Genomic DNA, 12,023 nt, shown 5'->3' with positions numbered 1-12,023 from the left:
CCAGAGGAAGGAGAAGGCCATCTTCAGGAGTGAGGAAGCCTTTCTAGAAACCTCTCGATGCATTTCTCCTCCTGTCTCATTGGCCAGAATTGAGCTCATGTTCATTTCTGATCGAATCACTGCTAAGAGGAATGGGAGGGTGTGATCAGGTTCTTTCCCCAGCTGGGTTTGGGATTCTTGTTCCCTGCTCACATGGGAAGGAGAAAGTGTCTGGAAGAACCAGCGTATCCTCCCTGTTCTAAAGCTGTCTCTTTTCCAGTCCATCAGAACTACATTGGAAACGATGCAGAGAAGAGCCCCTTCTTCCTGTCTGTGACCCTTTCTGATCAAAACAATCAGCGTGTCCCTCAATACCGAGCAATTCTTTGGAGGAAAACAGTAAGTACCTGGCTTGCACCTGGAGCATCGCCACCACTCAGAGTTTGATTAGTGTCATAGTCCGAGTGGTTCAGGTGAGCCTTCTTCTATGAGGTTCTTTAAGTTTGGATCGTTTAGAGGTAGGGCCTTCAAGCTCTGCGTGTAACCACAAGATCCCCCATACAAACCTTTTCCTCAGTCTCTGGCCAGTGGAATACAGAAGTATATTTTGAGTATTAATCTTAGCCATTACTAAGACAAACTGATCAGCTGGCTCACCTTCAACTAAAACCCAAAATTTATTGGAAGAATATAATACTATTACAGGGATACAGCCCTGTATCCTGTTTCCCTGGGCCATTCAGTCAAACACTAAATTGGCTGAGCCTCTAGAATTCCTCTGAAACTTAGCCCCTTTCGTCAGTTTTTTGAGGTAGAAAAATGACTGGAGACTTAACAAGGCAGGTACCTCCACTCCGTGATGGGATCTGACAGCAGTGAACTGAATGAAGGCAAATCCTTTCAACTCAGGAATGCGGGCATCCCTGTAGCTCAGGAAAATTCTCTTACGTTCACTATCACTGCTACTTCTCTTTTCCAATTTTTTCTAGTAATTCTTACAGTTGATCTCCATCTATCACCTTTTAACCTTTTCTCATTATTTTCTTTCCTTAGGCTTTATTTCCCTTTGCTTCCCAGAGAATTTTTTCATAGGCTTATGGACACTGGAAAGAGCAAAGGGTTTGGAGTTAAGCAAACCAGGGTCAAATTACATCAGTACCAAATTCATTAATGTCAGTTTGAGAAAATTGCTAATGCTCCATTTTCTTCTTTGTAAACTAGGGAAAGTTCTCGGCTGTGATTCACAGGTGCTGAGGACTATATTAAGTGAGATCTTGTTTGAAAATCCACATTACACTATGTCCCAAATCATCAAATCTTAAATGGCTTAGACACCTGAAGGATAGAACATTTTACTCTTGAATCAATGAGTACAGTGTATAATTAAGAAGCAATGAGATAAACTACACTCAGAAAACATTAGTCCTATTATGTGGTAGTCTTGGGTGGAGGTTTTTTTTTTTTTTTAAGATTTTATTTACTTATTCATGAGAGACAGAAAGAGGCAGAGGGAGAAGCAGGCTCCCTGCGGGGAGCCCAATGCAGGACTTGATGCCAGGACTCTGGGATCACGCCCTGAGCCGAAGGCAGATGTTTAACCACTGAGCTACCCAGGAGCCTCGGAATCTTGGTTTATGGATGCATTTGTTGAGAGCCATTACTTAATCATTGCATGCTGATTTTTATCTCAACAACACAGTATCTCAAAAATTGCTACATACATCTTTTGGGGAATGAATACAAAAACTTAAACAGTAATTTTTTATATACACTTTTTAAAAAACAGTAATATTTTTACATACACTTTAAGAAACAGTAATTTTTTATACACACACATATATGAACACATTTTTTATGTGCTCATGTACATAAACACATTTGCATGCATGCATACATATACAGCAACTTCAAAAAACCCAGAAAGAATTTCTAGAAACCATTAGAGTAAATTGTAGTTAGGAACTTTTTCTGATGATTAAAAATAGTGATAGTACTAACAGTAAATCTTAACATTTTTGAGCACTTACTATATGCCACATACTATACTAAGTCTTCCAAATGCATTATCTCAATAGGTATGATTGTGCTTTAGGGGGGTTAAATGACGTGACTAAGGCCATATGCCAGGCGGTGGCAGGCCAAGCAGAAGGCAGGACTGTATGCGAGCTGTCAGCGCTGTACATAATTAATTTTGCATGTAATTCTTTGACTCACGCTGTTTCTCTCTCTAGACTATGAGCTCTATGAAGGTAGGGGACGTAACTGTTTTGTTCTCACCTGGCCTGGTACCTGACACATAGAAGTAGCTCAAGAAGTATTAACTGAATGAATGAATGAATGACACCAAAGTCCAGTCTAACCCATGTGCTCTGTTGGCACAGATAAATGTCCATGTTATGTTTATATAAATGTCCATGTTATGTTTCAGAAATTTTTCTCTTTTTAAGCAGATTTAGGGGAAAAATCTAATGTAAAACCAAGTTAGCTCTTACTCATGGATGATTCCCTGCAGAAGGGTTTTTGGCTCTCTCCTCTCTCCCCATGCCACTGAAATGGGGGTTGGTCTTGCCATCAGCAAAGCTGTCCTGAAGCAGAGTTAATACACAAGTGTATGAAGATAACATTGGAGAACTGTGCAAGTTGTTCTTCTTTTTTTTTTTTTTGTATATTTTTTATTGGAGTTTGATTTGCCAACATAAAGTATAACACCCAGTACTCATCCTGTCAAGTGCCCCCCTCGGTGCCCGTCACCCAGTCACCCCATCCCCCCGCTCACCTCCCTTTCCACTACTGCTTGTTCGTTTCCCAGAGTTAGGAGTCTCTCATGTTTTGTCACCCTCTCTGATTTTTTCCCACTCATTTTCTCTCCTTTCGCCTATGATCCCTTTCACTATTTTTTATATTCCCCGTATGAGTGAAACCATATGATGATTGTCCTCCAATTGACTTACTTCACTCAGCATAATACCAGTTCCATCCACATTGAAGCAAATGATGAGTATTTGTTGGCTATTGAGTATGAGTATTTGTATGGCTATTTGTTGGTTATGAGTATTCTAATGGCTAGTATTCCATTGTATATATAGACCACATCTTCTTTATCCATTCATCTGTCAGTGGACACTGAGGCTCCTTCCACAGTTTGGCTATTGTGGACATTGCTGCTATAAACATTGGGGTGCAGTGTCTCAGTTTTTCACTGCATCTATATCTTTGGGGTAAGCCCCCAGCAGTGCAATTGCTGGGTCGTAGGGTAGCTCTATTTTTAACCCTTTGAGGAACCTCCACACAGTTTTCCAGAGTGGCTGTACCAGTTCACATTCCCACCAACAGTGCAAGAGAGTTCCCCTTTCCCCACATCCTCTCCAACATTTGTTGTTTCCTGTCTTGTTAATTTTCACCATTCATACTGGTGTGAAGTGCTATCTCATTGTGGTTTTGATATGTATTTCCCTGATGGCAAGTGATGAGGAGCATTTTCTCATGCGCTTGTTGGCCATGTCTATGTCTTCTTTGGTGAAGTTTCTGTTCATGTCTTTTGCCCATTTCATGATTGGATTGTTTGTTTCTTGGGTGTTGAGTTTAATAAGTTCTTTATAGATCTTAGATACTAGCCCTTTATCTAATATGTCATTTGCAAATATCTTCTCCCATTCTGTAGGTTGTCTTTTAGTTTTGTGGACTGTTTCTTTTGCTGTGCAAAAGCTTTTTATCTTGATTAAGTACCAGTAGTTCATTTTTGCTTTTGTTTCCCTTGCCTTCATAGATGTATCTTTTAAAAACTTTATTTATTTATGAGAGACACAGATAAAGAGGCAGAGACACAGGCAGAGGGAGAAGCAGGCTCCATGCAGGGAGCCCGACATGGGACTTGATCCCAGGTCCCCAGGATCAGGCCCTGGGCTGAAGGCAGTGCTAAACCACTAAGCCACCCAGGCTGCCTTATAGATGTATCTTGCAAGAAGTTGCTGTGGCCAAGTTCAAAAAGGGTGTTGCCTGTGTTCTCCTCTAGGATTTTGATGGAATCTTGTCTCACATTTAGATCTTTCACCCATTTTGAGTTTATCTTTGTGTATGGTATAAGAGAATGGTCCAGTTTCATTCTTCTGCACGTGGCTGTCCAATTTTCCCAGCACCATTTATTGAAGAGACTGTTCTTTTTCCAGTGGATGGTCTTTCTGCCAGTTGTTCTCGAGGACACATATGACAGTCTTCCCACATTCACCAAATAAGAAGTGATCCTGCCCTTGTCCAAAGCCTCTTATCTTCTGTACCTTAAGACTTGTTTTCTGGCTTTTTTTTTCTTTTAAGATTTTATTTATTTATTTGAGAGAGAGAGAGAGATAGGGAGAGAGAGTCTGAGCAGTGGCAGCAGGGAGAAGGAAAGAGAGAAGCAGGCTCCCCACTGGCCTGGGTTTTTTTTAACTTATTTATTTAATATTTGCTAATTACACTATTCCAGGCTCTCTGTTTTAAATATTCTCTTTGGATAACTGTCTCTTTTGGACAAATAGTCTTTCCAATGTCTTTCCCCTCCCCCTCTTGAAGCTGCTATTTGGGTTCATGGGGACAGGGCTTGTGAGATCTCACAAGGCAGGAGAAGAGGACCTTGAGTCCACATGGGGCACTCAGGGTTTTTTTCTGGGTTCTGTTGTAGAGTGGCTGATCTGGTCTCTGAACTAGCAGCCACTGAGAGGTAACTGGTCCCCTCTGGCCTTTTAGGGTCGCTGGAAAGTACCCATCACTGAATCCAGGGTCCCAGCCATTTGCCCCTCCCAGTGAAGTCAATGTACACTGTGACCTCTGTGACCTGATCCCAGGTCTCTGCTAGTCACTTAGTCACTGAGCCTCTCAGCTCTGTCCCCTCTCACTGGCACTTTGCCTGTAAGCACGGGGCAGATGGGCAGGGGCAGAGAAGCATTGCTTTAGGCTTATGTTTCTAATCTTGCTGACCATCCATGCATGAAGCTGCTGAGTTACTGTGCCTCATCAGGTTCAAACAGGTTCTACCTGGACTTCGAGATTCCTACAGAAGGCCATGCCCAGGAAGTGAGTCCAGATATTCTTAGGTGCCTCCAGGTCCTATCTTGCTATATTTGCAGTATCCCTCACCTTCTTTGCGGCCTGCCCTCTGAATGGCAGAATCAAGGACCCTGGCATCTAACCTCTCAGTTTGTCTGCCTGCCTGCCTTCCACCAAACAAGAAAGGGTAGTCGTACTTCTGCCACCTCTCTGGATAGGATTTTGTCAATGTCCTGTCTTCTTCCTTCAGGCTGTAGCAGGTTACCAGGTACGGGGGTGGGGGGGCAGATACAGCGGGGGAATTTTGCTTATTTTAATTTCTAAAGATGTTGTCTCTTTTCCATTATAAATTGTGGTAAGCACTCTGAAGGAAACAAAGGCAGAATGAGACCAACTTCAGGTCAGAGAACACAGGAAAACTTTTTCAAGGAGGTGACATTTAAAGAAACCTGCAGGAGGAAAGAGAACTAGCTGCATAAAGAGTGGGGCAAGGGGCAGGTGGAGAGCATTCCAGGAAGAAGGAACAACAACGACAAGACAAATGAGGAGCTTTGGGACTCCTCTTGCTGGTATTAGGAGAAGCCAGGGAGAACTGACTTGGAGCCCAGGCTCCTTTGAAGGCAGGGGGGCTGGCAGAATGCGTAAGTCCCCTTCTGTTGAGAAGTGCCAGGCTCTCCAGAGCCTGTAACTGTGAGCCAGGGCAGGCAAGCATTTACCACCAACTACAAGTGGCAGTGCTTAAAGGATGTGAGGCAAAAAAATAAATAAATAAATAAAGGATGTGAGGCGCTGAAAAAGCAGAGCTCAGCAGGAGGGGTCAGTTGTGAAGCCCCCAACTAGTGCTGAACGCCACAGGAAATCCAAAGAAGCATGTGCCTCTGCCATGAGCTTGCACTTTTTAAAAAGATTTTATTTATTTATTTGACAGAAAGAGTGAACACAAGCTGGGGGAGTGGCAGGCAAAAGGAGAGGGAGAAGCAGATACCCCACTGAGCAGGGAGCCCCATGTGGGACTCGATCCCAGGACCCCATGATCATGACCTGAGCCAAAGGCAAACACTTAACCAACCGAGCCCCCCAGGCACCCTCTGAGATCACATTTTGTTCTAAAACAGACAAATCGCTAAATGTCTAAACCCTGATTTAAAGACTTTTGTCTATCTCTGTTGTGTTTCTTCTAAACACAAAGAAAAGACTTAAAAAAAAAAAAAACCTCACACTTAGCGTACAAATTCCATCCAGACAATGCAGCTAGAACAAAGAAGAGGCTCAAAGTCCAACTACTCAGGTGCAATCATTACAACAGCTTTATAGACACTGGTTCTCCTTCATGCACGCGCACACACTCTCTCACACACACACAGACCTGCCACACAGAGGGAATAATGTCTGACATGCACTTCCATATCCTTGCAGTGATTGCTTGGTTGCCTGATATGTACATGTACTTGACTCTGACTATGCATCTGTTCGTCCCACTGGAAAACAGTACTGAGAGGTGTTTTCTGTTGCAGAGCAACTCTGCAAAGCTACAAAAGGGAGAAGATGAGGAGAAAGAGTTTTGCCAGTTTGTGGTTAAGAAAAATACACATCCACAGACCCCTGAGCCTGGAGTTCCACATCCATGGAGGCAGCTTATGAAGATGTAACCATCAGCCAGGCAGGGGCTGGATCCTCTCCTATTCCATACATTCCCCCCTCGGGCTGCCATTGGCTTCTCTTTAAAACTGCATTTGGTATGCTTGTGAGAAGAAAAAGTAGCCAAGGTAGGGATTGAGCAAAGTCAGATTCAAGACCCTCTTCTAGAAGAGTTGGCATCCCATACAGGTGACCACAGTAGTAAGGTAGGCCAGGGCCAGCAAAAAAGCAAGGCCACCAAAATAGCTCTGGTTTCAATGGGTAGGTTATGGGGAATTTGAAAATGCCTAGTCCCCTCATAATATTTCTCTGTATTGGAAATCTTCTAAAATCTCTGTAATGTAAACTACATTGGCTAATAGAGAACCCATAAGAAGGATTCTGTCTAGTACAACTTCTGATGGTTAGCTGGAAAGACACACACCCAACCTGGAGTAGGGGTGAGATTACTGGTTCTTCAGGGGCATGGGTGTGAATGTTTACCAAAAGAGATCACAGGCTTGACAAGGTTGAAGAACTCCCCTTGGCTTCTCTTTAAAGGGACACCAGTGTTCCTGGTGTCCAGGTGTCAGTGGAACATCCTGGTTCCAGGGTTTCAGTGTTACTGACACCAGTGTTCAGGGCTTGGACAGTTGAGTTGGCAGGTATGTCTCGAAAATACAAGGAAAATCCCATTTCCTGCAAGAAATGCCCTATGCTTTTCTCTACCTGTTTGTGCTGCCAATTTTATTATAGTCAAAGTTCGAAAGTTTTAAATGTGTTCTACATCATAATCCCTTTTGCTAAACATGCAGTGTAAATCCTTCATGGATTATAAATCTGTATCATATCTTTTTTGGAGATTATAAAGAGAGTGGCACTCATCTATGCTGCGTGGTTTGGGTGTGAGACTGAACCATTCAGGCAACCCCTTCGTTCATTCCCTTTCACATAACAAATATCTGTTGAGTACTTTCTGTGAGTTGGTCACAGTGTGTGCTCATTTAGAGAAGAGAAACAGAGTTTAAATAGTAAATACAGAGGGATGCCTGGCTGGCTCAGTTGGTAGAGCAAGTGACTCTAGATCTCAGGGTTGTGAGTTCAAACCCCGCGTTAGTTATGGAGCCTACTTTAAAAAAAATAGTAGGGATGCCTGGGTGGGCAGTGGTTGAGCATCTGCCTTTGGCTCACGTCATGGTCCTGGGGTCCTGGGATCTAGTCTCACATCAGGCTGCCTGTAGGGAGCCTGCTCCTCCCTCTGCCTATGTCTCTGCCTCTCTCTGTGTGTCTCTCATGAATAAATAAATAAATCCTTAAAAAAATAGTAAACACAGAAAAATATAAAAGTACATATTATGAAAACCTCTCTGAAAGATTCAAGTGATTTCTAGTCCAGAAAGCCTTTGGAGATATCACATGTAGATCCCATTGAACATGCAAAGCCTACTTCCTTCTCATTATCTTTGAGGCTGACCTGACTCTTGGCTCAGAGACCAAACTCCCTTCTCATCTCGGTCAGGTGGCTCCTTTACTCACCACACCTAAGACACCAAGGACCCACCAGTCCATATGTTAAAGATAAATCCATTAGTTAAATCCTTAATGTTGGGGTTGGGGAATGGTGAAAGATGCTGTCCAGTCTGAGCAAGATTTATATATATATTCTTTTAAACAGTCAGGAAAGGCTCTTTCAGAGATGGAAGTTGCCAAACTTCTCACTGATCCGGTGTTTTGACTTTCCAGGGTACCCAGAAAATATGCCTTCCGTACAGTCCTACAAAAACCCTCTCTGTGAAGTCCATATTAAGGTGAGTACTCAAGAGTAGGAACACAATACCAGGAGCCATTAGAAGTATTTTTCTCCTGCAATCATTCCAATGTTACTTTTCTACTTTCTGGAGCCTTGACCATGTACCAGATATTTTGCTAAGCCTCTGGCATGCAGTACCTCCAGCAGTCTTCACAGCCACTCTGGAGGACAGATACTGCTATTTTACCACTCTGCAGAGGCAGAGGTGGAAGCTCAGAGAGAGAAAGCCAAGATCACACAGTTAGCATTGGTGGGAATTAAGTTCAGCTCTCATGCATCTCTGAACTGCCTGTGTAGCTTGCTTCTTTTTTCTTGCATGCACGCAAATACTTTGGTTTCATAAAGAAAATCAAGAAATATTTTCCCTCTCATTTTCCTGCTTTGAAATAGAAACTCATATGTCAGCAAATGCTTCTTAGAGAAGAATGTGCTTATTCTTTGCAAAGACAGAATTAAATCAACGGACCATCTAGCTGCTCAGTGCTCAGCTCCCGCTCCTGTCCTCACCTTTCCATCCCCATCGTGGCTCATAAGTGTGTTTTGTAGCAGGGACACTGTAAACACCATCTCTTCCCACCACCTAGTTGCAGATGAATTAAGAGTAAAGCACCAGGGCTCTGGGATAAGCGTTCATACTCACACAATGTGGGCTCTCCCACATTGGGTGGCAGACTCCTTTAGAGAATGTCACCACTCAGGCAGTACCTGTTGCTGCATCGCCAGCCAAGAGGTTACATCCTAATGACAGTAGCTTCTGTTTGTTGGACACTGTGCTAAATGCTCTACAGTCATTTCTCTTGGTAAACTTTTAACCCAGCTCCACAAAATTGATCCATTATTACCTGCACTCCACCAAGGAGGAATCAGAGCCTCAGAGAAGTGAAGGGATTTGACAAAGATCTCACAGCTGGTAAACTACAGAGCTTGGATTTAAACACAGGTCCCTATCATCCCCAGGCCTGGGCTGTTAGCCACTAATACCCACATTGTGTGAGTACGAACGCTTATCCCAGAGCCCTGGTGCTTTACTCTTAATTCATCTGCAACTAGGTGGTGGGAAGAGATGGTATTTACAGTGTCCCTGCTACAAAACACACTTACGAGAACGTCTCTTAGAGTGACAGTCGAGACTCCATCAGTTAGGGACTGCATCTGGCTGACGAAAGGAACACTGAGATTCAGGAACAAAAATTTTTAGATTTCCTTTTCAAGATTGATTTGGTCTCCAAATTGTAGACCTTCTCCTTTTTGTTTTTGGCCTTCTGATTTTTCTCCTGAGCACTCTGAAGCCTGAGCTATGAAAGCATCAGTGAAGAGGTTAATATCTTTATTGAACACAGAAATATTTTGCTGCTTGTAAGGAGCTATATTTATTTATTTATTCATGAGAAACACACAGAGAGAGAGAGAGGCAGAGAGAGAAGCAGGATCACATCCTGGAGAGAGAGAGAGAGAGAGAGAGAGATAGAGAGAGGCAGAGAGAGAAGCAGGATCACATCCTGGACAGCAGGCGGCACTAAACTGCTGCGTCACCGGGGCTGCCCCCTAAGGAGCTATATCTTAACTGGCTTTAAGAGGGGAATACTTAGAATTATACCAGCTTAAGATTTCTGAGGGGTTTTTTCCCTAAAAGGAAGTTGTTCCAGCTCCTTTCTTCTTTATATGTGAAGACAATTTCTTTCTTTCTTTTTTTTTTGTAAAGATTTTATTTATTTATTCATGAGAGACACAGAGAGGGAGAGAGAGAGAGAAAGAGGCAGAGACACAGGGAGAGGGAGAAGCGTGCTCCATGCAGGAAGCCTGACATGGGACTCAATCCCGGGTCTCCAGGACCAGGCCCTGGGCCAAAGGCAGCGCTAAACCACTGAGCCACTGGGGCTGCCCGAAGACATTTATTTTAGTTACAATTTCATTTAGTTGTATGAGTAGAGCCTCCACTTCTCAGCCCACCACTCATGAAGCCAGGGCATGTTTCAGCCAGAAAATGTTTTTTAAAGATGTGGAAGATCAAAACTTCTACAGCTGCTGCTGATAGAAGAAGAAACTTTTTCTCTATTTGTTATAATCTTGAACTTGAAAACTTAAAAGAAAATGAAAATATGAATACTATAGAGTCAGGTAAATCTAGGTTCAAATCTTGGCTCTACTACTTACCAGCTTTGGTATCCTAGTTCAATTTCCTCACCTTTGGAGGATATGGAGATAAAATGGAGATAAAATTTTTAAAATAAACTAATTAAATAAAATGGGGATAAGATAGCACTTGTCCCACAGAGACTAAATGAGGTCATCTGTGGAAAGCATTTAGCAGGCTGCTCAGCATATCGTAAGTACTCTATAAATACCAGCTATTGGGACGCCTGGGTGGCTCAACGGTTAGGCGTCTGCCTTCCGGCTCAGGGCATGATGCTGGAGTCCTGGATATCGAGTCCCACATCGGGCTCCCTGCATGGAGCCTGCTTCTCCCTCTGCCTATGTCTCTGTTTCTCTCTCTCTCTCTCTCTCTCTCTCTCTCATGAATAAATAAATAAAATCTTTAAAAATAAATAAATAAATACCAGCTATTATGTTTGCCTTTCCTTACAAGTTTGGGAATCTTAGATGAAAGGGGCCTTTGGTATGGTGCCATTCAGCTCCCTGCTTTTCCTCTAGAGGAACTTAAGCCCAAGGAGGTTGACATTGCTTGTCCAAAGTAGAACATGAAAGAACTCAGTTTGCCCTGAGTGGCAGAGGAATTGCCAAAAGAAGAAAGAAACACCAGATGGTCTTACTTACATTTCATTTTATCATTAATTGCTATGTAAATGTCAATGAACCACTTTTTTGATAAAAGTAAGAATCTCGAAGGTTAGTCAGGTTGCCTGAAACACACACTCCTGTTTGCTCCTTTCCTGTCCTATTAGATGAGTATCATCACAGGACAGTTAGATAAGTAAAGTACAGTACAGTAGTTTGGTTACTCCATGCATTCATTCATTGAGCGCTCGGGGTGATCACTGATCTTCTGTGTGTCAGGCCCTCCAGGGAATCCAGCCGTAATTTTTCTAGGGGATATAATATTTAGTTTCTCTGAAACATTGAGACTTGCTCCACATTGAGTTTCCACCATGATGTGGCTCACTCTGTCCTTTCTATTTCAGTGCCATGAACCTGGACAAATTTGAGAAAGGCCCCAGGGAAATTTTTCATCCCGAGATCCAAAAGGTAACAGAATGTTATGCCTCATCATGGTATCTCTTTGATCACAGTGTTAGATTAGCATGGACAGCACATCAGTTTCTTAGCCTCAGGTATGAGCCTAATCAGAAAGGCTATGGGGCTTTGAAAGCAATTATCATAAAGAATCTCACAGCTGAGATTCTGATTTGTCAGGTGGGGGTGGGAATCTGCATTTTTTCAAAAGTTGCATGAGTGATTCTGAGGCATAGCCACAACTGAGAACCACTGAACTCTATGGTCCTTGATCCATGAACCGAAAGAGTATATGTTTAGAAGGACCTTAGTGGCTGAAAAGCCAGTCTTTTTATTGAGTGTTGTAGAATTGTATGGAATATAAGATTTTCCTTACAGAGTAAAGCACAAAATGTACTTATTG

The 12,023-nt window shown here is 42.8% G+C and overlaps 1 protein-coding gene across 7 annotated transcripts in view; it reads left to right on the top strand.

Moving 5' to 3' along the window:
* Positions 1 to 12,023, top strand: part of GARNL3 (GTPase activating Rap/RanGAP domain like 3) — a 146,765-nt gene that overhangs the window by 80,464 nt on the left and 54,278 nt on the right. For all 7 annotated transcript variants that reach the window (XM_038549297.1, XM_038549295.1, XM_038549296.1 and 4 more), the window contains 3 exons: positions 260 to 378; positions 8,362 to 8,426; positions 11,569 to 11,632. In XM_038549297.1, the coding sequence (XP_038405225.1) occupies positions 260 to 378; positions 8,362 to 8,426; positions 11,569 to 11,632 (248 nt within the window). The remainder of the gene's footprint in view (positions 1 to 259; positions 379 to 8,361; positions 8,427 to 11,568; positions 11,633 to 12,023) is intronic.

This window comes from Canis lupus, chromosome 9 (assembly GCF_011100685.1).
Source record: "Canis lupus familiaris isolate Mischka breed German Shepherd chromosome 9, alternate assembly UU_Cfam_GSD_1.0, whole genome shotgun sequence".
Lineage (NCBI taxonomy): Eukaryota > Metazoa > Chordata > Mammalia > Carnivora > Canidae > Canis > Canis lupus.
The sequence above is the reverse complement of the archived record's forward strand: the minus strand, read 5'-3'. Positions and strand labels throughout refer to the sequence as shown.